At 35.1% G+C, this 25403-nt stretch overlaps 8 protein-coding genes across 8 annotated transcripts; 5 read left to right on the plus strand and 3 right to left on the minus strand.

The window, feature by feature from the left end:
• Positions 1–209: 209 nt before the first annotated feature.
• On the minus strand, positions 210–2349 carry L201_001517 (uncharacterized protein; the record flags this gene model as incomplete). The annotated part of the gene is made up of 10 exons (XM_066217306.1): positions 210–465; positions 569–656; positions 881–998; positions 1057–1252; positions 1346–1439; positions 1520–1565; positions 1639–1739; positions 1928–2004; positions 2093–2137; positions 2246–2349. 10 exons carry the CDS (start codon positions 2347–2349, stop codon positions 210–212), a joined length of 1125 nt encoding a protein of 374 aa, XP_066073403.1.
• Positions 2350–3228: 879 nt separating this feature from the next.
• Positions 3229–6600, minus strand: L201_001518 (uncharacterized protein; the record flags this gene model as incomplete). The annotated part of the gene is made up of 2 exons (XM_066217307.1): positions 3229–5558; positions 5628–6600. 2 exons carry the CDS (start codon positions 6598–6600, stop codon positions 3229–3231), a joined length of 3303 nt encoding a protein of 1100 aa, XP_066073404.1.
• Positions 6601–7154: 554 nt separating this feature from the next.
• On the plus strand, positions 7155–10287 carry L201_001519 (uncharacterized protein; the record flags this gene model as incomplete). Its single annotated transcript, XM_066217308.1, has 9 exons — positions 7155–7311; positions 7433–7644; positions 7752–8009; positions 8157–8685; positions 8769–9076; positions 9169–9477; positions 9563–9881; positions 9984–10091; positions 10172–10287. 9 exons carry the CDS (start codon positions 7155–7157, stop codon positions 10285–10287), a joined length of 2316 nt encoding a protein of 771 aa, XP_066073405.1.
• A 1416-nt stretch (positions 10288–11703) lies between these two features.
• On the plus strand, positions 11704–13795 carry L201_001520 (uncharacterized protein; the record flags this gene model as incomplete). Its single annotated transcript, XM_066217309.1, has 8 exons — positions 11704–11754; positions 11894–11949; positions 12032–12122; positions 12229–12336; positions 12426–12615; positions 12677–12927; positions 12998–13311; positions 13387–13795. The coding sequence occupies 8 exons, from the start codon at positions 11704–11706 to the stop codon at positions 13793–13795; spliced, it is 1470 nt and encodes a 489-aa protein (XP_066073406.1).
• A 490-nt stretch (positions 13796–14285) lies between these two features.
• L201_001521 (phenylalanine-tRNA ligase, alpha subunit) lies at positions 14286–16892 on the plus strand (the record flags this gene model as incomplete). Its single annotated transcript, XM_066217310.1, has 12 exons — positions 14286–14456; positions 14701–14850; positions 14953–15045; positions 15148–15266; positions 15351–15443; positions 15520–15648; positions 15717–15832; positions 15922–16156; positions 16243–16334; positions 16396–16472; positions 16539–16598; positions 16692–16892. 12 exons carry the CDS (start codon positions 14286–14288, stop codon positions 16890–16892), a joined length of 1536 nt encoding a protein of 511 aa, XP_066073407.1.
• Positions 16893–17360: 468 nt separating this feature from the next.
• Positions 17361–19986, plus strand: L201_001522 (uncharacterized protein; the record flags this gene model as incomplete). The annotated part of the gene is made up of 12 exons (XM_066217311.1): positions 17361–17700; positions 17826–18154; positions 18267–18306; positions 18378–18387; positions 18472–18614; positions 18715–18834; positions 18930–18973; positions 19036–19179; positions 19273–19416; positions 19522–19624; positions 19692–19813; positions 19912–19986. 12 exons carry the CDS (start codon positions 17361–17363, stop codon positions 19984–19986), a joined length of 1614 nt encoding a protein of 537 aa, XP_066073408.1.
• A 377-nt stretch (positions 19987–20363) lies between these two features.
• Positions 20364–21120, plus strand: L201_001523 (uncharacterized protein; the record flags this gene model as incomplete). The annotated part of the gene is made up of 2 exons (XM_066217312.1): positions 20364–20542; positions 20619–21120. The coding sequence occupies 2 exons, from the start codon at positions 20364–20366 to the stop codon at positions 21118–21120; spliced, it is 681 nt and encodes a 226-aa protein (XP_066073409.1).
• A 331-nt stretch (positions 21121–21451) lies between these two features.
• L201_001524 (uncharacterized protein) lies at positions 21452–23557 on the minus strand (the record flags this gene model as incomplete). The annotated part of the gene is made up of 2 exons (XM_066217313.1): positions 21452–23070; positions 23128–23557. 2 exons carry the CDS (start codon positions 23555–23557, stop codon positions 21452–21454), a joined length of 2049 nt encoding a protein of 682 aa, XP_066073410.1.
• Positions 23558–25403: the final 1846 nt, after the last annotated feature.

The raw sequence follows: 25403 nt of genomic DNA on the forward strand, positions 1-25403 counted from the left end.
AATAGCAAGGGCAAGCAAGTTTTTACTATGTTGCATATGTACAAGGTCAAACACCATCCAGTCTGCCTGTATGTATGTATTTCATGCTGAATTTCGAGATGTCTATATATACTATGCACAATTTATATATTGCCCGTTCCAAGAGGTTTTGAAAAGAAAATCAGATCTCCATGTGAGATCCATTAATCTGTTTCCGCTAGAAAGCTATTCTATAAGATCAAGCCCATAATGACTCCTAACGCTGCCAGAAAACTAAGTCCTTTCGTGGGAGTCATCATATCGACAGAGTTCTTAACGGCGGAGCTACTGCTAGAAGATGTTTTACTTGAAACTCCTGCTGCCGTCGTTGTAGTACTGGATGAACTGGTTGTTGTTGCATTATTTGTGTAAATGTTAATATAATTTAATTCGAAGTATGCATTGGCATATGTGGTAGAGCCGTCATTGATAACATAGGTCGTGTAGCTAGTCGAAGGCATATCATGGATAGTCAGTGAATAATCCATTTCATGAGGAAAATTCGATTTTTTGTAATCCAATCCTCCATTTTGGTTTTCTGCCAACTTACCAAGTTTTATCTGTTGCTAAAGTAGGACAAGTAGCTTCTAAAACGGATGCTTCTCCTGCAAAGTCACCGCATAGGGTGATATCTATGGCTGTGCAGAAAGTTCTGAAGTCAGCTATGCATGTCAAGAGCGATTGTGACAAAGAGAAATGAAGAAAATTGAAGATTTGAGACGAATCTGGACGAAAATGAACAACTCACTGAGTGTCTGCACTGTTGTGGATGAAACCGCCACACAGATGTTTAACGCGCATCAGCACAGCCAGCTCCTATCGCTCTTATCAAATAATTGTAACAATCTACGATGACACTCACATCCAAACAAGCTCTCCAAATCACATGTAGAGGATGAGTATACAGCAGTTGGTGTACCAAGTCCAGAAGTATCAAAGGTGCTGGCTGTAGCGGTCATATTACTTGGAACATTACTTCGCTAAAATCGTGAAAGCTCGATATCAGCGTTTGTTGGCGTAATCAGTAGGTGTACTCACGGTGATGAACCAAATTTTGATAGCTTCGTTTGTCCACTCGGCAACCCAAACACCACCACCAGCTTGTGAAAAAGCTTCTCCGTACGAATAGGTGTTTTCGTCGTATATTGTACATCCTGAACTTGAATCGGTGAATTGATCGCAATCTTCTACAGTTACATTACCGGTCATTGAAACTGAAGTATCAACCGTGCATCTATTACAACCCAATTACAAGGTCAAAGGGACAACATGTACATGAGAAAACATTCTTTCAAGACCACATAAAGAGAGATCTCAACAAACTTACGTGTTACCAGTATGTAGCGCCATCATATTGTGTGTACGTTGGTTGACGCCTTCGAAAATGTCGATCTCACCGTTATATGGCCAATTTGTTCCTTCTACGGATATTCGGAATGATAATGTGCGTTTCAGCTGTCTACACCTTGATAACGCTGTCAAAGAAATTAAAGTCACTCACGAGTCCAGAAAGCGCCCCATACTGAACATCCATAAGGTACATGAACCTCATTGAATGAAATAGCAAGGTCTAAGTTTGTGACTCTCTAGCTGATTAATGATAGCAACATTAAGACTTACAGCGTCCATGACAAAGACAGTACCTGGAGCGTATTCAGTTTTAGAGAGTAACTTTGGTGCATATCTCTTTTCGTTATACACCACGGTAGATGTATTATCGACTGTTATTAGTTTGCAAATTTAATAGTTTGATGTGCAGAGGGAGGGTAAAAGTTGTTTGGTAAATTCAATTTGAGATTGACATAAGCAATTGATCAAAGGGAACAGTTTGGATTTGATTATGAGCGAGAAGTGAGGAAGTCAGCCTAATATTTTAGTCCACGTCACTGGTTTAGCTTGTAGTACTGACCTTTTAAGATAGCTCTACCTGCATCGTTAACGTATAATAAGGAAGTATTCTGTGCAGTCGCCCAGAATACATCTCCACTGAAAAAGGAATTCACATGATGAGCATAAAATTAAGACAGCTCTTGAAACGATCGATTTTAGATCACGATTAAATTGATCAACTTACCTCGTTGTATTATCGTATGTCTCCACAGGAAATTTCCATCCATCGCTGTATATATAAGATATCAGTCAAATATGCCATACGTATTAATCAGATCGTTAATCTGGTAAATACCTGGATACTAATTGTCAACATAACTTCCACAGATAAACTTACAAGAATGTAGATCCACTATGACTTTCAGTTAAAGGATATTTAGCAGCATTCACCACTAAAGCTCCAGCTCCTAACAGTAGAATGGCTGCTAATCTCGATATCATGATTTTTATTCTACTCGTTTAGAAATGTTATTTTTACCTAAATAAATTATGTTTGAGAGATGGCAAACAAAGCAGAATTATTGATTATCTTATACTCAAGGCTGTAAGATATGTGATAACATTTGATGATCCCGTTGATCTATATTTTATAAAGAAGAACCGTGCAATTCGGTGTCTAAGGGTAATGATAGTCAAGTTGATGTTTAGAAAGTCACTGCGTTTTTTTTGGTTGTTGATCTTTTGTTTACAAATGACGATATTTGATCTACGATGTTTGAAGAATCAAATCAAAGGATAAGAAATAGTTCGGAAGATACTGTAAAAATAAGCAAATGCATGTTCAAGCTCATCGCCAAGCATCTCACTAAATGTCTGCGCTGTTTGATTGCGGTAAGCGGTCCAAAACACAGCATAACACTGTACAGTTTAAAACTGAGACTGCGCATCGATAATAACCAAATGACATTAACATAAACAAATCGATCAACATGCATGAACAACAAGAACAATAATTGAAATGTTCCGAAAATACAGGGGCTTTGAAATTGAAATCCTGGTCTAAATCGTAAAACTCCCACGTGGCAGCGTGCAAGTATCGCAAGTATCGGATAAATGGGATAAACTGAAACACCTCGAGCATAAATCCTTCTTGTTCACAGTCAGTCCATAAGGTAGAGAGAGACCTTGTAAGAATTGCGCTGTTTGACCTCATTTTTGATCCTCATTCTCACAAGCAAAATAACAATATACATGTACATCTTCAACTACTTGATGCGACTAATAAGGTTCATCTGTGCGATGACTTCTAAATAACTTTAACGGACAAGACCTCTTATACTCCTTGTCAGCTATATCTACTAAATCATTCTGATATGCACCTCATAATACTTCGTTAGACTGTGTAGCTTCACCTGAACCTGATCTTGAAGGTTTCCTTAAAACAGCCGCACCGATTGAACTTTCTCTGTCTTTTGGAGTAGAAGTAGTAGGTGGACCCCAAACATTTGAGACATTAATGTTGATAGGTGGTGTAGGTGAATTTTCTCTTCTTATTTGATTATGATTCTGATTGGATGTTAAATCATTTAACCAAGGTGAAGAAGTTGCCGATTGATCTGATGAAAATTTATGATGTTGATGTTGATGATTTGGTGGTGAAATTGAATTTTTCCTTAAAGGTCCTCCTACTGAACTAGATGCTTCGATATTTGCTGATCCTCTTCTACTTGGTGTAGCAGAATTTGGATTTTTCAAAACTGAAGAAGCTATACTACTTGATAAATTTGATGATGTCGTTGTTGTAATACTTTGATTATTGTTATTATGTACTAAAGCACTCGTAGGACTTAATACTGCTCTGGTTACAATTGAAGCTAAACTTGGTCCAACTTGTCCACTTGGTCCGCCTTGTGGATCTGAATTTTTTCGTTGTTGCTGTTGTTTGTTGTTGTTGATATTTGATCCATTAGGTAAAGGTGGGAAAGCAGGTGGTGAATGATTAGGTGATCTGATTCCACTAATTTCATTATTATGGTTGGAATTAACGGATTGTGAATTACTTAAAGCAGGTGAATTACCGGAGCCTGAAGAATTATTTGATTTACTTTGATTTGCATTTTGTGCTTGTTCAGCTAAAACACTTGGTGGAGGATGAAAATTTGGCGTTGGTCTAGGTCTGATATTAGGTAAATATATTCTATGTTGTAATTGTGGTGGAATCAATGTCGTTGTATGATGTGCTGCAGAAGAAGAGGAAGAAGAAGGTTCAATAGATAAAGGATGTTGTTCGATATTATTCGGTGAAAAATTAGTTGGATGAAATGGCAATGCAGCTACATTCACACCTCCGCCTCCACCTCCAGAAGTAGAAGAGGAAGGTGTAGGACCTGAAGTTGATCTAGAAGCTTGACCGGCTAATTTCGGAGGTCTAAATGCTGGTGAAGTTGTTGTGGAAGGTGGAATAGGATGTTGTATCGAATAAAAGTTATTAGGATGTGTCGGACTAGGTTGCGAAGGTATATTATTTGGACTTGGTCTATTATTATGATGTATATTCGATGATCCAGCAGAAGGGAAACGTGGTTGATATCCTTGCGGATTGCTACCACCAGCACCACCTCTTGGTCTGAATGTGTTAGGTCCAGCAGCGTAATGTCCACTTAAATTATTCAAAGAAGGATGAGCTGATAAACTTCTTTGTCCATTTGGATTATGTGTTTGGGTATGTGTATGTAGATAATCATGATGATCATTATTATTACTGTTTTGTTGTTGTTGTTGGCCATAACCTGCAGCGTAATAAGAAGCAGCAGCAGCAGCATTTGATTTTCTTGAATTTTGTTCAACAATTTGATTTTTATTTTGTTGATCTTGATCTTTTATTTTTAATTCAATATCTTTTAATTTAATTTCTAAATCTTTATTTTCTTGTGATTTTTTAATTTTTTTATTATTTAATTTATCTAATTTATTTAAAATTTCATTTAATTTTTTATCTTGATCAAATTTTGATTTTTTATTTTTTTCTTTAAAATCATCTTCTTTTTCTTTCAAAAATTTAAAATCATTTTCAATTGAATCAATTTCAATTTTTAATGCCTGTAATTTTGATTCTAAAGTATCTAAACCCATTTCAATTTCATTATAATCTTTTTCTGCTAATTCTGCACCATTCCAACCTTGTTTAACTTGTTCTTGTGTTGCTAAAGATTTTTGTTTTGATCTTAAATCCATTGAACCAGCTTTTTCAATTGATTTTTTAACATTTTCAATTTCAATTTTTAATGCAGATTCTTGTCTTTGTGAAGTTCTTCTTGATTCTTTAATTTGATTTTGTAAATGTTCTTTTTCTGCATGTGCTGTTGCGATTAAATGTCTTAATTGTGCTGTTTGTGTATCAACAGCATTTAAAACTGGTGTAGGTATTATAGTTGTTGGTGTAGTATCTGGAACTAATAAAGTATCGTGATTACCAACACCACCACTACCACGTTCACCAGATGAAAGTGAATCTAAAGTTGCTACAGCATCAGATGATCTAGTATGGCCACCAAGAGGAGATGAATTAGGTTGATGACCTGGTGAACCACCAGTAAGTGAATTAGATCTTGATCTTGGTCGTGAACGGGATCTCAAAGAATTGGCTCGAGAACGAGGATGAAGACCTGAATTAGGTGTTGGCGAAGGTGGAATGAGAACGCTTGTGGATACTATAGGATTATGATAAGTCAGCTATCCTTTCCTTCAATAGACCACAAGCTTAATACAGTTATACTCACCAAGACCATCACCACCTTCTTGACTGAATAATCCAACGACACGCAATTCAACTTCATATTCTTTTCCTGGACTTAGACCGTAAACCACTACAACAGCTCTATCTTTATCCATTTTTTCTTTCCCATTTTTTCTTTTCACTTGATTTTGACTGGTACTGTTGTTATTGTTGTTATTGTTAGAACCACTCAGGATCAAATCTTTATTTGTATTACTAGAAGAGGCAGAATTTTGTAAAGATGATAAAGCTGATGAACCGAATCTTTGTTTACGTGGTCTACGTCTAGTTATTGAACCTTCTTCAATTGTACTTCCAGATTCATCATGAACTAAAACAGATGAATTTGTTCCACTTGGGAAATCTTCATCTTCCCATTCTAATTCTTCAGCATTACTATTGCTATTACTATTACTATCATCTTCATCTTCTGAAACATGTGCATAAATTCTTGACCACGGTTGACCATTAACTGAAACTACTACACCGTGAGATAATAAATCTTTAAATGATGATGTTGATGAATAATGATGTTGGTGATTGTCACCACTAATCAAAGCTGAATGATCTGAAGGTAAATCTTCTTCATTTTGCTGATGATCTTCATTTTCACTTAATTCACCTCCTGTCGTAATACCAGAACCACCACCACCACCAGTACTTGCGATTCTTTTACCTCTCGGTGTAGTATTATGTTGTTGCTGTTGTTGAGAACGTTTTTTTGATGATTTGTTGTGTAAAGGCGATTGAGTATGTGCATGTGTATGATGGTTATTATGTACTAAATGTTGAGTTGAATTATGTTGTTGATGAGAAGATAAAGGTAATAATGATGATGGTGCATTTGGTGTAAGTGATAATGATAATGTTAATGCTAAAGGTGTTAATTCAAGTACTGTTAATGTTAATGGTCTTGTATGAGGTGATATCGTATGCCATTGAGCAGAACTTGTTGGTGTAGATGTTGTATTTGTCATTTTGACTCAAGACAAAGTCATTGACAAGAGACCAATCGAAATATGTTAAACCAGTTGGAATCTTCAAAACAGCAAGTCGAATTGTCTTGACTGATTATTTTGTTGCTACAATCGGAATCTGTTTCGTGATACTTGCCCGTCTGAAGATGCTGTGTTGAAAATCTAGTTGAGCAAGATTAATTGTAAAACATGAAAGGTAATTGCTTGAATGAAAGTAAATGAGCTACATATTCGTGTCTTTGGTTATTCTTCTCAGAACAGCTTGATCTTTATTAGCGCGAAAACAAGGAGATGTGGCCAATCTCCGCTTCACCACGTGAGGAATACGGGGTCTCCGAATATATTATTATTTCGATAAAATGGTTTAATCAAGGTATTTCTGTTGTTTTTGTTATTATTATTTTTCGGTTTTCTTACTTGTTATAGATTTATATCATCAAGTACAACAGACAAAGTATCAAAAGAAGAAATTGAAGAGCTTCTAGAAAATTTGACTTTGGCTGATAGCATTATTGATCAAAGCGAAAGCTGGAAGAAGAAAACGATCTTTCATCATGACTGATATAACCGCTTCATCATTACCAGGAATTAAACATAAAGTGATTGGTTTAGTTTCAGGTGGTAAAGATAGCTGTTTCAATTTAATGCATTGTATAGCGAACGGACATGAACTTGTTGCTTTAGCTACACTTACACCTGAACCTGGAATAGGTGAGTGATAAAATCATTGCCGAAAGTAAATTCAATATACCTCTTGTTTTGGTATGGCCATTCTCAGACGAATCAGCATAAATATAAGATCTGACCATTCTTTGATATTCTTGTGCCACAGATGAATTGGATTCGCATTTATATCAATCTGTCGGTACACATTTATTACCATTAATAGCTGAATCGATGAATATACCTTTATATACTAGAATAATAAAAGGTAAAGCAGTATCTAAAGGACCTGAATATGGAAGTAGATTAAAGAGCGGTCAAGGTTCAGGTATGGAAGGTGATGAGACTGAAGACTTGACTATGTTGTTACAAGATGTTTTAGTGAGTTTTAATATGATATATGCTAAAATATAGATTACTGTACCGTACTATATGTATAATAAATATTTTAATACTGATTATTCTGATAATCTTATTCATTTCCATAGAAATCACACCCTGAAGCAACAGCATTATCATCAGGAGCTATTTTATCAACATATCAAAGGTTACGTATAGAACATGTTTGTTCAAGATTAAATTTAATTTCTTTAGCTTATTTATGGCAATCAAAACAATTACCTTTATTATATAAAATGTTAGAATGTAATATGGAAATTGTTTTAATGAAAGTTGCAGGTGTTGGATTAAATACAAATATTGTTGGTAAACAATTAAATCAAATTATGCCTCTATTAACTAAATTAGTAAGTTTATCACTTTTTTTCACTTCACTACACTTCAATTCACTTCACTTCACTTCACTTCACTTCACTTCACTTCACTTTATAAAACCACAAATACCTTAATAAATTATCTTGTTGTTATTGATATTGATATTGCTATTGATATAGGAATCAACATATGGATCACATCCAGCAGGTGAAGGTGGTGAATATGAAACTTTAACATTATCTACACCATTATTTTCAAAAAAATTAAATTTAATAAAAACAAAAACAATTATAACTGATCCTGAACCTTATCCTGTTGCATATTTAAAAATTGAAAAAGCTGAATTATCAGAACCAAAACAAGATTGGATAAAACCTAATACAAAACAATTAAGAGATATGTTATCTTTAGATCAAGATGCAATAGGTAAAGAAGGTTTAGATGAAGATAGTTTAGAATTATTTGAAGAGTTACGGGACCAGCTCGTAGATTTACCTAATATCGATAAGATGGATATTCATCAGCATGATGCAAAGATGCTTTCCGCGGACATATTGGATCCAGAACAAATAGAATTACAGCAGACGGATGAACAGAATATCAAGTTCGAGAGAAAAGGAAGATGGTTTGCTATTAGCGTTGATGGAATGAGCAAAGAAAATGAAGATGTAGGTCAAGAGCTTAAAGGGTGTTTTGATGCTGTCTCCAGTAAGTTCTCATATCTTTACTCATACTAAGTATCTAAGCCTTAGAGTAGTCGATTAATCCGTTTCACCCATATTTGTCCGTAGAAAAACTCGAATCACATGATCTATCATTACCTCTTCATTCAACACATATAACTTTACTCCTCTCATCAATGTCACTTTTCTTACCTGCCAACGCAACATATAAAACTTACTTTGGTATATCACCACCCTCAAGAGCAACCGTAGCTGTACCTTTACAATCTAGTAGAGTAAGAATTGAAATTATTGGTTTCGATGATACACCTATTGTAAATACACAAAAATTGATTGGTGATAGAAATGCTCTACACGTTCAAAGTTTAAGTTATTGGGCTCCTGCTAATATTGGTCCATATAGTCAAGCTGTTATGGTAAGTTAATTCAATTGCCTATGCATATCGCATCCCTAGAAAAGGATGATCTAATTCTGTAACTGACTATATGCTCATATGTGAAATTATAGGTGAATCAAAGATTACATTTAGCAGGACAAATACCACTTTTACCATCATCTTTGACTTTACCTTTATATCCTTCTGATAACAACAAATCACCTTATCCACATCAAGCTATATTAGCACTACAACATGTCAATAGAATAATTGATGTGCTAAGAAGTAAGAATTATACAGGTGGTGGATGGAAAGGTTGGATTGAAAGTTGTGTAGCTTGGTGGGCTAAACCTGATTCGGCCTCAACATCAATACGTTCAAAATGTAATAGTGAAGGTATTGAGATTGCTAGGAAAGCTTGGAATATATGGGTTGAGAAAGTATGTTCCCCTAAATTCCTCATCCTTTATTTATCGTAGTTTTGTTTGTTGATCAATTCTAATCTACCATTTGCCAATTGGTTAGAACCAGGAAAATTCCAAAATACCAGTAATTTTCGTTCAAGCTAAAGAATTACCTAAATCTGCTTTAGTTGAATATCAAGTAAATTATCATACGGGAAGAAGAGGTATAAACCCATTATCCTCATCATCTGCTTCATCTACAGAAAATTCTATAGATAGCAATGACGATGAAGACGATGATGATGATGATGATGATGATGATGATGATGATGATGATTTGGAAGCAACATACTCATCTGGACAAGATACTGGAATATGGTATGAAACGTATCTGAATTCAGGTAAAAATCAAGGTTCAAGAGGGATTATATTTTCATCAGGTAAGTTTTCACGTTCAAAAGCGTGATACAGTATAAGAAGTATTCCTATTCTGCTTTGACGTTTTGATTAACACTTATAATGTTCTTTTTTATGACTATTAGACTTGGGAAGTATTTCGTCTATCTTGACCAATACCACAACAACAAGATTGATTGAAAAAGCGATAACGTTGAGGATATATCATTTACCTAATATCGATGATCATAAGTGTGAGTTGAAGGTATATATAAATTGTTGGATGGGATGCACCTTATGCTGACATTATGGTTTGCTGATTTGTCCTATTTAGTAATAAAAGGACTGTTATCGAAAATCAATCGCAATTACACATTGATACCTGCGTTAAGTATACATGATAAGAATGGTAAAGAAGCTATAATTGGAATAGAGGTATTCGGTATATAACAATCTGATCATACTTGTACTACATGAAGTAAATGTATTCAAGATCCTCTTTGTATTCCTGCATCTATGTATATGTATAGAAGCAAGTATGTGGTCTATGTCATCACCCTCATTCTCAAATGGTTCATTCTCATTCCCATTCCCATTTCCATTCCCATCAATCAGATAGACGAGATCCCTCTTAAGAAGATACTCGGATAGGTGTCGATCATTCAAAACCCTCACCTTGACCCTAAAAATCAAAACTAAAACGCGCCACTTAAGATTACTGTAGCATTGGATGATTGGATGAGTTGATTGGACTTGTTTCATCTTTTGTGACATGTCAGGTACTTTAACGCGTGTATTCTAATCATACGTAATACTTCACCCTGTTACCCTGAAAAACAAAACAATGATAAAAGTAGTCACACAGAGTCTAGACAAAAGTGAGCTTCGCATTTTACTTTTACCGTTTGAGTGTTTGAGCAAGTTTGTTGAAAGGCTGCAATCGATACTACATCAAGAAATACATTATATCTTCGATTTTTTCTCTTCAATACAACTTACAATTTGTCATATACAAACCTCATACACCACATTCATTAACAGCTATAATTACACTCCTTTAATCCGGAACGACACTTTTACACCATACAAGTGAGATTTAAAGGCAAAATTCAAGTATTGACGCTTGGATCCAGCCCTTCCTTCTTGACATCGCCTTTCTCTACACTCAAATCACTTTGGCTTCTCTGGTAGAAGATTAGACTTTTCCTGGTTATTAGATTTTACTCGTTAGAAAGAAGCTGTTGAACGGCTTGAAGTCTTATTATACATATACATATATGTAAGTTATTCAATACCATAGTATACCGGAAAGTTGCGGAAACAAGTCTTTACTTACTGTGCAGTATTGGTTATTTAGTTAAACGAAAACACCTAAAACTTGTACGATAAAAGCTTTAGCAACAAAAAACAATCAAATCATCAGAAAAGGTCAAAATCTGTTAAACCAAAAAATAAGGAAAATAGTTAACCTTCATTTATCATCAATCCCATCAACCTCGAAAGAGAAAAGAAAGGATCCTTTGATATAATATCAAATTACACTCCCTTTACAACCATAAATTCAAGGAAATCAAAGCTCGTCAATTGTATTTTAATCTGTCAACCTACTCTATTATACAATCGACTACATCTGTTCAAGCTTTCTAAAGACCAGGTTGAAATTTCAACTCTTGGCTAGAAATTTGGCAAATCATCAGATTATTTTGCTTGGACACGGGAACATTGAAATTCACAAAAATCTCGCTGGTCGAGAGAAACTCCTCTTCATACACTCTTTATACGGAGGAAGGGTTAGTAACTGACTCTACCTCCTAATCACCATAACTTAGCAACCAAATCATAATATAGAAAACTGTCATCTTCAGAATGTGCTGCTGTGAAGCAGATTGGAAAAGAGAGGCTGTTCCTGATCACAAAGTGAGTTTTTGCTTCTTCTAGAGGTCAACCTAACATCAACTCTTCGAACGTGTATCATCCTTCAATCTATTTAATTGCGATGGAATGGACAACTGATTCTTGACTTCTCATTGTGAACTATTATGTTGTACTATTATAGTTTGATTTTGTGAATGTTAGGGAATTTCATAAGACTGATATATGGACCAGAATCAAGTAAGTCGGATTATCTGGCTATGTTCAAGTCTTGTTTGTGTATCTTAACCTGAGACTGATTACGGTAACTTTACTATCCCAGATATATATTCAAATATGTTTTCTTGCTCAAATCCATAGCGGTATACGGTTTAGATATCTTCACTGCATCTACTATGATTGTTTCAGATCATGTAAGTTTTGGAAATCTCTCACTTTTATCGACTGATATATGATATATGAATGATATATTGTGTGGTTTGGAAAAAAGCTGATGATCTCGATTTGATGCCAATTCAGTGGACAAACTCTATTGGTCAGAAATGTGGTGACAATTGCGCAATTGACGTTCAATTCAAAATTGCTAAATGGGTTTTTGTCGGCTGTATTATATTTTCATTCTTGTTGGTGAGTGTGCAAAACACTGGTCAGATTCCAATTCACAGTCAATGCAAATTGGTGAGGATATCGCTAATTTGTTCCTTGCTAATTTGTAGCTCGCTTACGAAACATGGAAAGCTAAACAAGTTATCGATTCACGTGATATCTCATATGCATTTACCAACTTGATGGCGAACGACTACTATTCTTTTCGATCATATGACAATTTCTGCTTGTTCTGTCATATCGAAGGTTCGACAAAAAAGAAAGATGATTTTGCTTTCTTCGTTTTCTTCACTTTCAAGGGTAAGCCGAAAAATGTCTCCCATACAAAAGATTTTTGGCTAATTTAGATGTCAATGAATAGGTTGGAAACGACTTTTACTTGCAGATGGACCTCGTCAATCAATCAATGCTTTAGTCCTATATTCTTTTGCTTACGCTTATGGTTTTCAGACATCCAATATACCTGCTTATTGGGATAATTCAGCTGTCACTGCGATGTTGTTATTTTCCATGATTGCAACCGTTTTGATTTTTGCTGGTTCTCTATTATTGCTTATCGTAGCAGCTGTATTTTATGTACCGCTTTTATGTTATATTCAAGGTAATTTGAAGGTGAGTCTCAACAACCATTTCCTATTATTACGCTTGATTGAGTTAAATTGATAAAGATTCGATTGAATAGGAATACGTATGTCATAAAGTAGATAAACGAATATCTGAATTGATCAAAAAGAAACAAAGACAAAGAATTGCACGTAATGCAGCATTAGAAAAGAAAATGGCACAAGGTGGATTGAAAAATTCAAAAGGTGAAATTTTAGGTAGCGCAATGCCACAACCTACTTTACCTCAAATTTCATTAGATGATGATGATTTGTCAAATGAAAAAGCTAGAAGAAAAGCTGAAAGAGGTGGTTTAGATATTTCTGGTTTAAATGATAATAGATATGATTATCCTCCACCTGGTGGTCTATATGGTGGCGATGATTACGGAAGGTAAGCTACCACTATACTGGTTTCGTATTCGGATTATTGGATAACAGCTGATTTTATATCCCTTTTGATTTATAGTTCAACCAATCTTATAGGTAATGCAGCACCATTAGGTATATCATATCCACCACCTATACAACATACCAATTCTAATGGTATCAGTAGTATGAATAATGGTAGACCATATTCACCAGCAATTTCGATATCAAGATCAAATTCAGATCTATTGGTGCACCAACAACAACATCAACCTTCTTTCCCACCTTCAAGATCACAATCTGATTTACAGAGATTCGGACCTCCTAGCGGTAGGGTATCGCCATATGGTGATCATAATTACTCAAGACATTCAAATGGTAGTGGACATAGTGGATTAGCATATGATCAACAATCTTATATGTCCCCTCAACCACCTATAAATAATCAAGGTTATATTCAACCAAATCCAACTCAAAATTCATTCTCAGGGAATAATCATGGTTGGTAATGCCTAATTAATACGAAGAATGATAAGGGATTTGTGATATAGAGCACCTTTTTTCGATAACTCTGTTGTTTGTATAATATGTATGATGATCAATGACACGGTTCTTCGTTTCGAACACTTTCCTTGCGAGCAGTATGTAGTAATTACAAGTTACCACTACGATGATGTAGAATAGTTATTCAAGTTATATAGGCGCGCAAGAAGTGCTCTCTCCCACCGTCACATGCCTAACTATATATACCCAGTCGGCGGGAACCGAGCTTTTTGGGATTTGTTGTAGATAAATGTCAATGTATTAACTCGAAATATGTTGAATTTGGATAAAAGCATAATTTATTGAGCTTAGATAGTTTGGACAGTTGTTTAACAGCCAGTGAAGATCATCTTATAAAGACTTCACGACTCTAATTGAGAGAATCTTCATAACAAGTACTACTGTATGGCTGAAATTGAGAAATCAATCATTTCTTGCTTGGTATTTTCGTCAAAAATGTCTTCCTCATCTTCAGTCGATCAAATCCAATCCTTAATCCTTCAAACACTTTCTAAGGAAGGTTCAATTCCAGATTCAAGAGAATTATCATATAATGGTAAATCATTAAATTCACCTGAAGATCAAAATGTTATAAGAGGTGTTTTGGATAGTTTACAAAGTAAAGAGGTGAGTTTAATGATAATTTTGACAGTTTGATCTATTGGAAGGAAGGGTATATGATGGAATTAAGTATGAAATATTACATTTAAGCTATAAATCAACTTGGAATTTGACTTATGAAGTGGGAAAAAAGATATGAAAAGCAAAAAGGATTATAATAATCTGCATACAGCTCGAATAATAGTTTAATCGAATATACCTAGAGCAGAAATACTAATTCTGATTTATTTTTTTTGCCGTACATCTCTAGATGGTAGAATATAAACAAATTACAACAACATCATTTACATTAACTGAAGAAGGTAAATTAATAACTGAAAAAGGTTCACATGAAATTAGAGTATGGGAAGTAGTTCCTGTAAAAGGTCAAGGTGAACCTATTTCTGCCCAGGATTTACAAGTGAGTATTGTCGTTTCTTTTTAAACCTTGTCGCAAGGACAATTGTTTTCGAACCCCTACACTGACTATGTTATTATGTATCTTGTATCGCCCTTTCTTTAGAAAGCAGTCGGAGCAGATGTAGCTAAAGTAGGGCAACAAAGAGCTTTTAAAAATAAATGGATAGCGAGAGAAGGTTCAGGTTTCGTTAGAGCCGTGAGTGTGATTTGAATTATCTGTTGATTTACATTATCACAATCTTTCAACCAAAAATTTACTAAATATATTTCGTATCGTTATTTTTTTTCCATTTTACAGGTCGAAGCACCAGTCGATGAAACTGCTGTACAGCTTCGTGAAATTAGTGAAAAAGGTGATCATTCAAAAGGAGAAAGTATAACAAAAGAATTACAAAAGAGAAAATTAATCCAACCTAAGTGAGTAAATCTCCAAATATATTTGCCGAAAAAAGGTAATAAGAAGTTTTAAGCGAAGCTTATATAATTGCTGTAACGTCGTAGAAAACATATTCACTACTCCATCTCAAAAGCATCCAATTTCTCTACTGAAGTCAAACGGTTAGAAACTGATTTAACTGTTGAAATGTTAAATTCGTAAGTATATCTTGTATATCCGTATGTTATAAGAACCGATATCCTCATGCTAATTTATATAATGCTTCTCAAACAGTGGCGCATGGAAAGAATCGTCATTCAAACAATATAACTTCGCCGCTGCTGGTCAACCTACAGATGGTGGCGCTTTACATCCATTATTAAAAGTTAGAGAAGAATTCAGAAATATCTTCTTTGATATGGGGTAAGTCCGTATTATTTACGCTTGGGACAGTTTTAGTGATCTGTAATGTTGATTTGATGTTTTTTTAGATTCACTGAAATGCCTACTAACCGATTTGTCGAATCTTGTTTCTGGAATTTTGATGCTATGTTTGTACCTCAACAACATCCTGCAAGAGAAATGCAGGATACTTTTTATGTTAAAAGTGGGTTTTAATACCAATATATCCAACCTTTTCCACTGGTAGAGGTAGGATAATGTAGAGCTAAAATTCTTTATTGTTATTTTTAATAGGCCCTGCAAAGTCGCTTGAACCTGAACCTGAATATTATGAAAGAATAAGAAAAGTTCATGAACAAGGTGGATATGGATCTATCGGATATAGAGCACCTTTTTCAAGAGAAGAAAGTGAAAAGTTAGTTTTAAGAACACATACAACAGCAGTTTCAACTGCAATGCTATATGAATTAGCAAATCAAAAAGGTGGTTTCAAACCTGCTAAAATGTATAGTATTGATAGAGTATTCAGGTAAGTTAATGTGAAAGTATTGTTACTGAAACAAAGAATGTTGAGGTAAGATGGAATAGAGCTAATTGTGAATGGATCTATTGTAGAAACGAAACTGCCGATGCAACTCATTTAGCAGAGTTCCATCAAGTTGAAGGTGTAGTAGCTGATTATAACATTACTTTGGGTAACTTGATCAGTGAGTTTGATAGGAATTTTACCTGTTTATGGGAAACATACTTATTACATTTATCTTATAGCTTTCATGCAAGAATTCTTCGCCAAGACTGGTAACCATAAATTGCGATTCAAACCTGCTTATAACCCATACACTGAGGCAAGTTGCCGTTCAATGTTTTCATGTAATATGCTGACTATGTCCTTTTTGCATTACCTCTTTTAGCCAAGTATGGAAGTTTTCTCATGGCATGAAGGATTAGGTAAATGGATTGAAATTGCTAACGTGAGTATTTGATTCGAATACACACTTATCGGTGTAGATCATAATGTCTAAGAGATAGTCGTGGCTGATATACGGATCCTCCGCCAATTTCAGTCCGGTATTTTCAGACCAGAAATGTTAGAACCGATGGGATTACCTAAAGGTGTTAGAGTATTAGGTTGGGGTATGTCATTAGAAAGACCAACAATGATTAAATATAAAATTTCAGATATAAGAACTCTTGTAGGACATAAAACTGATTTAGATCAAGTTAAAAAGAGAGCTGCTGTTAGATTAGAAAAAGGTGATGATTAAATTATCTTTCTTCCTTTGAAAGGATTCGTCGAATGATGATGGGGCTTTCTTCATTATAGATAGTAGGAAAGCAAAACGTTTTTTATTATATGCATATATATCTCATAGACTACGTGACTACGCTTCACCTTTGAAACAATTATACCTTGCCAAGTCAGCAACCCAATCAAGTACATAATTCCATAACGATTGTCTGCAATGAAACTCTTAAGTTATGGGAAGTACGCGTTTCTTTGGAATCATCCCCGGTTTGTCTCGCGTTATTCATCATCTAATTCTCCTATCTCATGAAATTGCATAGTGCATCGTTGAACAAAATACCGATTCTTTAGTTCATATTCAGCCTCACTTCTACTATCCATATTCAACCACAGGGAGTCAAAAGCTATCACTCCAATAAAAGACAGAAGAAAGCATGATATAGTATCAACTGAACTCGTTCTACTCTTTACCCACCTGATTTCCAACATGCCATTCTTAACGAAACGGTTACTACTAAGGATTGGATTTATATTGGTATCGGGATTAGTACTATACATAATATCGTCTTCTATCAATGAGACTACACATCATGATAATACCCAATCAAGGTCCAGCGATAGTTCTTCATCTAAAAGTACAAATGATCAAAGAGTAAATAAATGGTCAATACCTTCAATACCGAATGGTATGAAAGGTATTTTCAGAGGAAATCAAGCATATAATAAAAAACTCAATGAATATGAAAGGGATGAATATGATTCAGGAGGAGGGAAAGATGGTTGGGTGGATTTAGATAAGGAGTTATTGGTTACTAGATATGAAGGAGGTGAGTTGACCTGATCTGATTAAGATGTTCTTTCCAATCACTCTCACAGACTTTCAAAACAAAATCCTGCATGGAGATGCTCATACTGACACAATTTCATTTTGACATGAATGCGAACTATATAGGTGTACCAGGATATCAGGTGTTTTCAAACTTATACCTTGTTAATTCAGTTTTGACTTCAGTTATACCATCATCATCATCATCAACAACAACAGATGATCAACTGATAGCAGTACAAGATAAATTCACAAGTGGTCGTGACAATGATAATAATGATGACGATGATGAACGTGAACAAATATCAACACAAAAAGCATTTCCAAATGTTAAACATATATTATCAAGTGAAAAAAGAGGTATACAAGCAGATGAAGATAGATGGAAATTGGTTGATCAAAATGTTGGTAGAGAAGAAATTGGGAAAAAAGGATATAAATTAGGTGGAGTTACTGTGAGTTTTCCCATTTTCAATATAATATAATGATAAATATAATTCGGTTGTTTCATAAAATCTCAACCTCAATCGAAACTGATCTATATTATATTTCATATTGAATTGCCAGTACATTTTCAATGATCCACCTGGACCTGATGGATATTTAAGTGAGATAGCTTAAAATAACTCGGTTCTCATCGTAAATTCGTGGAAAGCTAATTCCTTCCTTTTTCCTTAGTATATTTCAGGTATGTATAATGTCATTCTCATAATCTTGCTTTTTAACTTTTCGCTTCCGTTAACTCAAACTCACATCAACCAACATTACCTAGACATTTCGTACTTGAAGCTTTTTTAGGAGCTACTCGGATCTTAGCTTCTACTTTAGCAGTAGATCAAGATCTATCGATACCGAAACGTATATGGTTTCCTCGTTGTGGATCTGAACCAAGTTGGAGAGATGATAGAGGAGAAAGTGAGTCAATACAGATTTGTAGTTTATACCTAACCAGTTCCCGATTTCACCGCTATCCTAGTATCAATATACTGATCGATTGTTCGAATATCAATAATAGATGCCTGGTTCCTTGCACATGCTCTCCCTTCCGCAACCGTGGAAGACAAAAATGGTTGGGATGATAGGAATACAGCTGGACTACCTATATTATTGGAAAAAGTGGTTATCGTCGATCGATGTGAGTCATTCTTCTCAATTCTCAGCTTCTCAGCAATATGGAAAAAATAGATCAACAAGGCAGCGATAAACCTAAGTTCTCTTGTCATTACATAGGGGCCGCGCATTCTTCAGGAGGAGAAGTTGGTAAATGGGGTAAAGTGAGTTATTGAGTTTCTAGAGACTCTAATACGATGATGATCATGGCTGATCATCTTTACAGATGAATGCTCTTATACCTTCAACTTCAGCCACGAAGTCTTTCTGGCAACCTATACGGTCGAATGTAATACGCTCATTGGGTGTTGATGGGTCATCAGAGATCGGATCAACAGGATTACCTGTTGTAGTCTACGTTGATAGACAAGTGAGTCTGATTTATTCCTTTTTTCGAGTACCATCGGTATTCGCGCAAAAGTCCTTTGTGCAACGAGTGATGCTTATATGCATGGGTTCATAGAAAGAATCGCCTAAAATGAAACAATCAGATCATGATGCTATGGTAGAAGGCTTAATGAGTTTAACGAATATAGCTGAAGTTCATGTAGCTAGAATATCAGCTATGAGCAAAGCACGTCAAGTTGAAATAACGAGTAAAGCTCAGGTAAGTTTTATTTCTTTTTCAGCTGGTCTACTATCGATAATCGATGCGCTTTTCAGTTGAATTAATTGTTATTTGCACCACTTACATTTTGTATTCACTAAATAGGTTATAGTATCTTTACATGGCGATGAATTATTTACAGCCTTATGGATGCCATCAATAGAAAATTCGTTGGTAATCGAACTTTTCGAAGAAGGTGGATTTATACGTAAGTGAACTTGATCGCCAATCTCCAATCTTTGAGTTGTATAGCTAAACTTTGCAATCACACATAGGTGACTTTGAATTGCTAGCTACAAGTTTGAATCATCGATACATAGCTGTATCAGGGAATAAGGTGTTAACAGAAGAAGAATGGAGAGAAACTGGGGCGACCAAGGGAGTTGAGCGAGATAAAGTTAGTATCCGATAAACGACTCCCAGATTACATGCAGTAGAAGAATCAGAGATTGAACAGAGAACTGATATACTCTCGTTTTACCTTTCTTTTTCTAGGGGGAAATAAGCATAAATACAGAATTGGTCATTAGATTAATAGAAGAATCATTAGAGTCGAATACAAGGGCTTGAGATTGGCATCAAGAACAGATCTTCCTTAGCGGATTTCGTTGGTCAAAGATTTAGACATTGGTTATCTCATGTTGTTTATTTAGTATATTTTGGGCGACTTAAATAGCTCGGTTCGATAGTCAGTAATATCATTAATGCACGCATCCATGCATGGGATGACAATTACTGTTCAGATGCGTCGGGGTGCGAAACAACAAATATTGATCATTCGTGATACTTTCAAATATAGTACGAATATAGGTACGTCACTGTCTGGATTGCGCAACAAGGGTTACATCTGTACAGAATGATTTCACATGTCTAGCTAGGTACTAATCATATTGATAATCGTTGTACTTGTTTACCATATACAAAAGAATCACTCAAATTGCTGGAAAATGCCATCAGGAACTTATCTTCCAAAGCCAAAAACCAAGCGACTCAATGCCATGGCTAAGATTGGTCATGATAAACCTCAAATATCATCGGCATATAATGCTTGCGATGCAGATTTGGTTTTAGCTAGCGCAGGTAATATAGAATTCAAGGTTCATTCCTACATGTTAAAAGCAAATAGGTAAGTCTATTCGCACTCATGAGTCCATTTTGAGGAATTGAAAATGGTTGACACTGCTTTAAAAATAATCAATTAGTTCCGTCTTTAGAGATATATTATGTGATTCGGCATTCATATCAAGTTCCAAACCAATCGATGTTGACGTCTCATCCAAAAACCTCACTTACTTCTTGGATGCTATGTACAAATATCCAACTCCAACAATTGATACATGGGAGAATGCCAAAGTGGTCTTGGAGTTGTGTGATAAGTACGATTGCGAATTTATCAGTGTCAGAATTAGAAACACATTAAAGCAAGTAGTTTCACAGGACCCTTGGGGCGCGTTCTGCTTTGCAAGTCATCATGATGATCTCAAGATGGCTCGAAGAGCGCTTAAAGGTCTATATAACGACGAAGAGCGATGTATCAATACTTCAGAGACTATCAGTGTCAAAGACGCATCTATGCCAACTATGCCGCACCTCTTGGGATATTTTTCGCTCGACAGATCTAACCAGATTTATAACGAGCAGAAAAATCGCTATGAGCCAAATTGGTTCGATATAGGACATCAATTCCAGCCCAGGAAATCTTGAAATATTATTCAACATCGTCCGCGGGGGGGGGGGGGGGGGGGGGGGGGGGGGGGGGGGGGGGGGGGGGGGGGGGTTGTACAGTATATGCCCTGTATTGTCAAGACACGATAATCGGATTTTATTTGGGTTCTTTTCGAAACCTTATACAGGTGCATATAATGTCAAAAATAAGGAGAACTACAATATATGAATGTGTATATGTCTATGGGTGAATAAGAGCTACAATATCGGTCAGAAATGCAATGATAGAGAATATGCCAACTGAAAGATGCAAAAGTCCGTGTACATCATATATATGTTAAATAACTGAATTCTCCAACCGACTAACCGACTATAATTCTACTTTATATTCATATGGAGCTGATTTGATAGCATCTTTATATGAAGGTGGAGGAACTAACCAACCATTTTCTGAAGATAGTGATTCACCATGAATCATTCTACCAACTTCAATACCAGTTTGTTGATTTCTTGTTAAATGTAAATCTGACCATCTAATATTATGTAAAGCATCTCTTGGTTCAGAAACAGATCCAATTACAATTGGTAAAGGTAAAGTTTTAATTGTATTGTTATTATTACCACTGTTACTTGAAAAAGATTTTTTGAATTTAATTATATTGAAATATTCCAAATGATCCGGTTTCAAAGGTTCACTGAATTCATTCAATTTCGGTATATTTATTGGACCTAAATCATCAGTATTGCTAAATGCTGAAGGTAAATAATCTGACATTGTCTTTGATCCTCTTCCAGAAATAGATAAAAAACCTAGAGTAACATTCAAGTGAAATGTTGAAGATACACCTACACCTAATTCTTGACCATTTGAAGAAGGACCGACATTTAACATTGTTGACATACCATGTTTCCATGTATTTTCATTTTGTAACATTAAAGGTAAATTTATATCTGTAATCCTCAATTTCTCTGCATTATTGCTAGATAATTCGAAGATACCCCATTTTGAGATTATTTCTTCTTCAGTAACTAATCCATTACCTTGGGAGTCTAGAGGTTCGATTTTTGATAATGATGAATGTTCTCTTCTAACTAATGCCAATCTAATCAAGACTTGATACTTCTCAGGTTTCAATAACTTATATTCTGAAGGCAAATTCAATTGTATTTCGGGTTGATTGAATTCGTCTAATGAAGGTGGTGTAATGATTATCGAGAAAGGTATAACGGATGTAGGTGAATATGTCGTTGTAGGTAAAAATGGATGTATAGTCCATTTTAAACTTTGTTTAGGTAGAACTGGTAAAGGTACTTTTTCTACTGCCGTGGATTTATTGTCTTCTTTAGTATCGAATTTGATAATTGGTAAATCAGATTTAACGTAGAAAGATTGAGGAATATATTTTGGTGATCTTGTAGGTAAAGTTTCAGGCAACATTTCAAAAGGTTTTGCAGTATCTGCTAAAATTAATCTTTTACCTGTATTCAAAAAAGTTGGATCATCACATGATAAAGTTATAGTTAAAGCATAAGTTACAGCAAAACTTGATGATTTAACTGTAAATGATGGAGGTAATCTAGGTTGAGTTGGAACTTGAACTGTTAAAGGTAATGAATATGTACCTCCGGGTAGACCAAAATCAGGATCAATTGAACATTCTTGTGGATGTTTTGGTGGATTTTTTAAATAAGTTGATTTTGCATCTCTAGCCCATAATGATAATCCTTCGCTTAATGATACTGAAACACAAATTATTGTTCGTGGTTGTTGATTAGGTAAATGTAATGTACCAATTAAAGACATTGATAAAGTTGGATTCAAATAATGTGGTAATGATGAAAATCTATCTAATTCAAATGTTAATACGACTGGAATCGATTGTCCAGGATAAAATGATGGTGGTATTAATGCTGAAGTTTCCGAGCATTGATAAGAAGCTGATAATGAACATATAGGTCTTGAAGGTGGCGGTGTGAATGAGAAAGAGTCTATATAGGCGAATTAGCACGGTATTCAAGTACATATAACTTCCCACTCAGACTCACCTGCGACAGTATCAACTTGCATCATCTCGTCATCTTGCTGATCTACTTCTCTTGCTAAATTCTTTCCATGATGTATCAACGAAGTCCAGAAGCCATTATTGTGTCTTCTTCTTGATGACGACGGAGATGAAGATGGGGTTGAAAATTCTACACTTTCATTTGTTGATTCACGTGAATGGTAAGACATTGAAGGAGATGAAGGCATTGTAGGTGAAGACCAAGATGAAGATGATGGACTTGCACACCTTGAAGTAGATGCTGAAGATGTTGTAAATGGGTGTTGTGACATATTTGATGTTGAATATCTATTTATATTTGACGATGAAGGTTCACAATAGTTGCTGTTGTTGTTGTTGTATGGTGATTGTGGATGTATAGGAAACAAAGGTCGGAAAGATGATGATGTATGATTTGGTGAGGAAGAAAACATCTTGTGAATCTATCTTATATATAAAAATGTATATATATATATTCAAAACTTGACTGTTATACTGTTAATTGCAAAGGTCACGATTAATGATATTACTCTGAAAATGAGATGTATCGTATAAAGATCCCGTATAGTTTGTTTATACTTTAGCGCAAATATCTTTTAGCGACAAATTTTTCTCGTAGTGATCATAAACCGAGATATCCTGGGTATATGTCTCGGTGTTCTTGGTGTTTAGAAATAAAAATGTCGTGGTGATTGGTATGAAGTGTCTCTAAAACGACGTTATTGTTTTTTCGGGATACTTGATTCTCCTTGGTTTGCCGACTGGAAAGATCTTGGGATCAAAATTTGTCCAACTCCTCTGATGACAGTGGTCACTAAAATGTCTTTGATTATGCTAAATTCTTTGATCTAACAGAGAACCCGATCTGTTTATCTATCTTGATTATTAACCCAACCCAGTGATCTATTCCCCGTTGAACAATAAAAGAGATATTGGTCTCGGTAATGCCTTTCTGGCTGATGGGATTTGTTTGAGTGGGTGAATGTTTCGCCTAATTAGTGAAACCGGATCGGTCGGTATAACTATATATATATATATATATATTTATAAACCTGTTTTCGAAAAAAATTTGTTGATTGACGATTTTACTGAATTGATTTTTTGGTGATTGGCGTGAAACACTCGGTATATTTATGAGACAAAAAATCGTATATTGTCCAGTCTTTTTGTTCTATTATTCTTCGTAATAAACATAAGAGAGAGGTATGTCCAATGATCAATATTAACTCTAGGAATCCAATCTTTTTGCTCTGGAACGCGAATGATATAACAATGAAAACGATCTAATAAAATATCTTGTCTCGCTTTTTGGCGGTTGATGGCAAAAAAAGAGGATCTTGTAATTGGGATAAATCGGCACGTCTTTCTATATGTAACTTCTAAAAATACCGCAAAGTTGTCGGTCATTCAATAAGTAGTCGTCTGATTGATAATTGATTCACTGTTTATCGTACGACACCGAAGTGTTTGTCGTTAGTCAATCAAATGTAATGATGAAACCGAAACTATGATAATTGAGAACGATGATAGATGAGGGAAAATGGAAAAACAATGATAAACATACCATTTTTGTTATTTTATTTTGTATTGTACTGTATATATGTATAATTAACTGTCTTGGAAAGATCTCTTCGGGAAGACTTAAGGAAAGATGTTTTACATTATGAAAGCACAAAAAAAGACGTCAGAAAAACATGGGAAAAGGTCAAGGTATTCTTCTGTATTGTAATCTAATTACTGGTAGGTACGGTAACATGTTCATTATTCACTATAGTTGGTCCAAAGTTCCTTAGATTTTTTGTGTCCGAACCCGGGAAAAGTTCCTCGGGGCAGGCACAAATAACAGTTTAAAATTCCTTGGTATAGTGCTAGTGAACGTAATAACTTTTCTTGTTACAGATGCATAGAGATCTGATGAGCTTAATGATCTATACATAGGTAAATATCAAGATGATGATACTTGACCCTCCACAATGTCTAAGGGAAAACTTGCAACAATAAGACCAAAAATGTCTCGTATCGGTAGCATTATTACTTGTTCTATTGATTCACCTCGAAATTCGGATTACTACTGCTCATCTTTTGTAATGCGCATTGGGAAAGGTGGTGTTTTTTCTATTAATCTACGTATGTTACCCCATTAAAGACCCATAGTAATTAGGAACTCCACATGTAACAATATACTATACGTACCTGCATATATGTAAAACATCTGCAAATGGTAAAGAGACGGTATTAACATGAAGGGTAGCAGTATGTACAACGGGTCCTTGTACAAGG

This window comes from Kwoniella dendrophila, chromosome 2 (genome assembly GCF_036810415.1).
Source record: "Kwoniella dendrophila CBS 6074 chromosome 2, complete sequence".
Taxonomy (NCBI): domain Eukaryota; kingdom Fungi; phylum Basidiomycota; class Tremellomycetes; order Tremellales; family Cryptococcaceae; genus Kwoniella; species Kwoniella dendrophila.